Source organism: Tamandua tetradactyla, chromosome 10 (genome assembly GCF_023851605.1).
Source record: "Tamandua tetradactyla isolate mTamTet1 chromosome 10, mTamTet1.pri, whole genome shotgun sequence".
Lineage (NCBI taxonomy): Eukaryota > Metazoa > Chordata > Mammalia > Pilosa > Myrmecophagidae > Tamandua > Tamandua tetradactyla.
Genome location: NC_135336.1, coordinates 11,779,809 through 11,782,319, shown reverse-complemented (window position 1 = coordinate 11,782,319; position 2,511 = coordinate 11,779,809). Strand labels below are relative to the sequence as shown.

At 38.2% G+C, this 2,511-nt stretch overlaps 1 protein-coding gene across 2 annotated transcripts; it reads right to left on the bottom strand.

Annotated features, from left to right (window-relative positions):
* Positions 1 to 209: 209 nt before the first annotated feature.
* LOC143647807 (acyl-protein thioesterase 1-like) lies at positions 210 to 949 on the bottom strand. Of its 2 annotated transcripts, none has more exons than XM_077117538.1 (2): positions 572 to 949; positions 210 to 482 (listed from the first exon to the last, which is right to left on the bottom strand). In XM_077117538.1, the coding sequence occupies exons 1-2, from the start codon at positions 947 to 949 to the stop codon at positions 210 to 212; spliced, it is 651 nt and encodes a 216-aa protein (XP_076973653.1). The 2 variants fall into 2 exon arrangements, with proteins under 2 accessions (XP_076973653.1, XP_076973654.1); XM_077117539.1 differs by having other exon boundaries at positions 210 to 408; positions 597 to 949.
* Between the last annotated feature and the right edge of the window lie 1,562 nt (positions 950 to 2,511).

Genomic DNA, 2,511 nt, shown 5'->3' with positions numbered 1-2,511 from the left:
AGAAACTTAAAAGAACATACATTTCCCACGAGGAGATATTATTTAGTCTGTATCATTGATATGTATTTGCAAAAACATTCTAATACTGCGAACAAGAAGTTTCAGGATTAAGCACATTTAAAAGTTTTTACTCTACCTACTACAAGGATGTTGGTGTCCTTTTACCCAAGGCCTCTTAGTGATGTCAGTCAACTGACAGTAGGACTTTATCAGTGAATTGCTTGATATCCATCATTTCCTGGTGACATCAAACCCTCATAGGTTCTGAAGGTTACAATTGCTGTATTTACCAACGTTTTTAGCTTTTCAGCAGTACGAGAACCAAATTTAGGGGAACTAAAGGGCCTCACATCCCCATGGCATTGGAGGATAGACATATCTTTATTAGCACCATGGACAGGACCCTGCAGAAATGAAGCCCGAAGTGGAAGCCAGCAACTGGGTACAACACCTGCGGGTTTTGGTTGCATAGTAAGAGCAGTTTATCTTTATAAACTTTATAAATACAAATCTTTATAAATCCTTATAAAGCTCCTCCTTCTATAAGTAGTCTTCTCCTGGGACAAGGACTGAAGCTTGAAAGACTTGAGTTCTGGGAAAATCCTCCCCAAATAATCCTGTTGGAAGGAATTCCATTCTTCACCTCTTGATCTATCAAAGTTTTCACGTTTTCTGCTGCCTGCTTGATTCCAGGTTCTTCCTCCTGTGAATCAGGCAAAAGCCCAATAATATCAAACCAAGAAGGCATACTCATATTCATATTTAATGGAACAGCAATAACCGGCGCATGCGGGCATATATACTTCATATGTGAACTTCTGATACCTGTCAAGGCTTCTGCCCATCCATGCCCTCTGTCTCCCAATCCGTGAAGAAAAATAACAGCCGCTGCACCCTTGCAGGTGGCAGGCGTGATGGCGGGCGGCGAGGCTGACATGTCCCCGCACATACACGGCTTGGTGGCCCCTATATAGTCTTGCAAGCCAATTGAGAGAAAATAAAAATCCATCACTGAATGAATAAAGTTAGTCATATTAAGTGGTATGAAATATTTCTTATTGGGAAAGAATATCCGTCTCCATCTTTATGCCACCTGGATGCTATGTACATCAGACTCTAAACTGATATATATATAAATATAAGATTTTATCACCAATATTTTGCTGCTATCCTCTGTGGTTTCCTTATTGCTTGTGTACATTTTATTGTATCTTTTCATCTTCTTTCTGTCTTTAAGTCAAATGTTAAGACAGATTCCACATTGTGATACCTCTCCTTACTTTATTTACTTTCCTGTTATGATTTAAATAGGAATATGTTAACACACTTCACATTTTCAGGTAATAGATTTTTTACTGGCCCCGAAAAGATCATTTGAAAGTTTGCATGTCTTTAGATCTTTTTCCTTTAGTTCTTCCTTTGAAACAAAATATACGTTCTCTTGAACTACAGGAGGTAGTGACATGGGGAGAATAAATTGTCCCAGCAAAAGAGAAAGTTGTTTAGCACAGCAGGTTATGCCTGAGTGTCAATAATCATCTAGGGCATTATCGAACTAAGGCTTCTCCCACTGATCTTCAAAATAATACCTTGAAACTGAGGATGGAGAACACTAGCATCTGTCGGTGCATTCACTAATTAAAATAATGATTTGTTTACTAGGTTAAAAACTACATTTATTTTTCCCAAGAACTTCAGTATAATGTCCATGGAGGAGAGGCACTTATGAATAGAAATGAAGCAATTCTCCATTTTTTAAAACCCTCTTAAATCATTCTGGAAATTGATTCCTTTTCCATTTCTTCCTCTACAAAAGCTTCTGTGCTCTGAAGTCTTAGCTGGAAAAGAAATGCCAAGAGTTCCAAGAATGATGATTCCTGTGGATCACTGACTTGAGAGACTTTTAGTGCTCTTATGATCGGTACCTGAGAAAATGACACTTGCCATAAAGGTCTTTTGAATAATGGTCAGAATTTCTCTCATCTAGCTCTGTGTACACGTTTGATGCAACTGGAGAAATGAAATCACTTTTCTCTGAACTTTACAGGTATTTATTGTGGAGCATATGTCCTCCTGAACCCCATCCCATATTCATATTAGCAAGTTACATGTATAGCTTCAGATTCCTTGTTCATGAAAACATTAATTGATATGAAGCAATAAGAAATTCTTGGTAAAGATGCACAGTAGGTGTACCTGTTCTGGTCAGGGAGAATGACTTTGAGGATAGCAGATTGTAGATACCATATGCTTTCTTTGTGTTCATCATTTGTGAATGGCACACAGGGGTTCAGCTTTACTCTTGCTATTTGAAAAACTGAAGCAAAAAACTAAATCTCTTTTAGAATTCCCATAGGTGTAGTTCCGATTCTCCAAAAATTCGCTGCATCAAGGAATCCCTGCTGTCGTGAGGACGTCAGTACATGGAAAGGGCTCTTTGGGGGTGAATGAAGAAATTCAATATAGTGGCCATTAATTTTGGTATGGAGTCTAAATGGGTCTTTGTTTCTT

Bases quoted from the DNA above. Each gene is read 5' to 3' on its own strand.
- LOC143647807 (XM_077117538.1), bottom strand. From the start codon at position 949: ATGTGCGGGGACATGTCAGCCTCGCCGCCCGCCATCACGCCTGCCACC. The intron at 483-571 runs AGTCCTTGTCCC...TTATAAAGATAA, and splicing joins ACTCAAGTCTTTCAAGCTTC to ACTGCTCTTACTATGCAACC.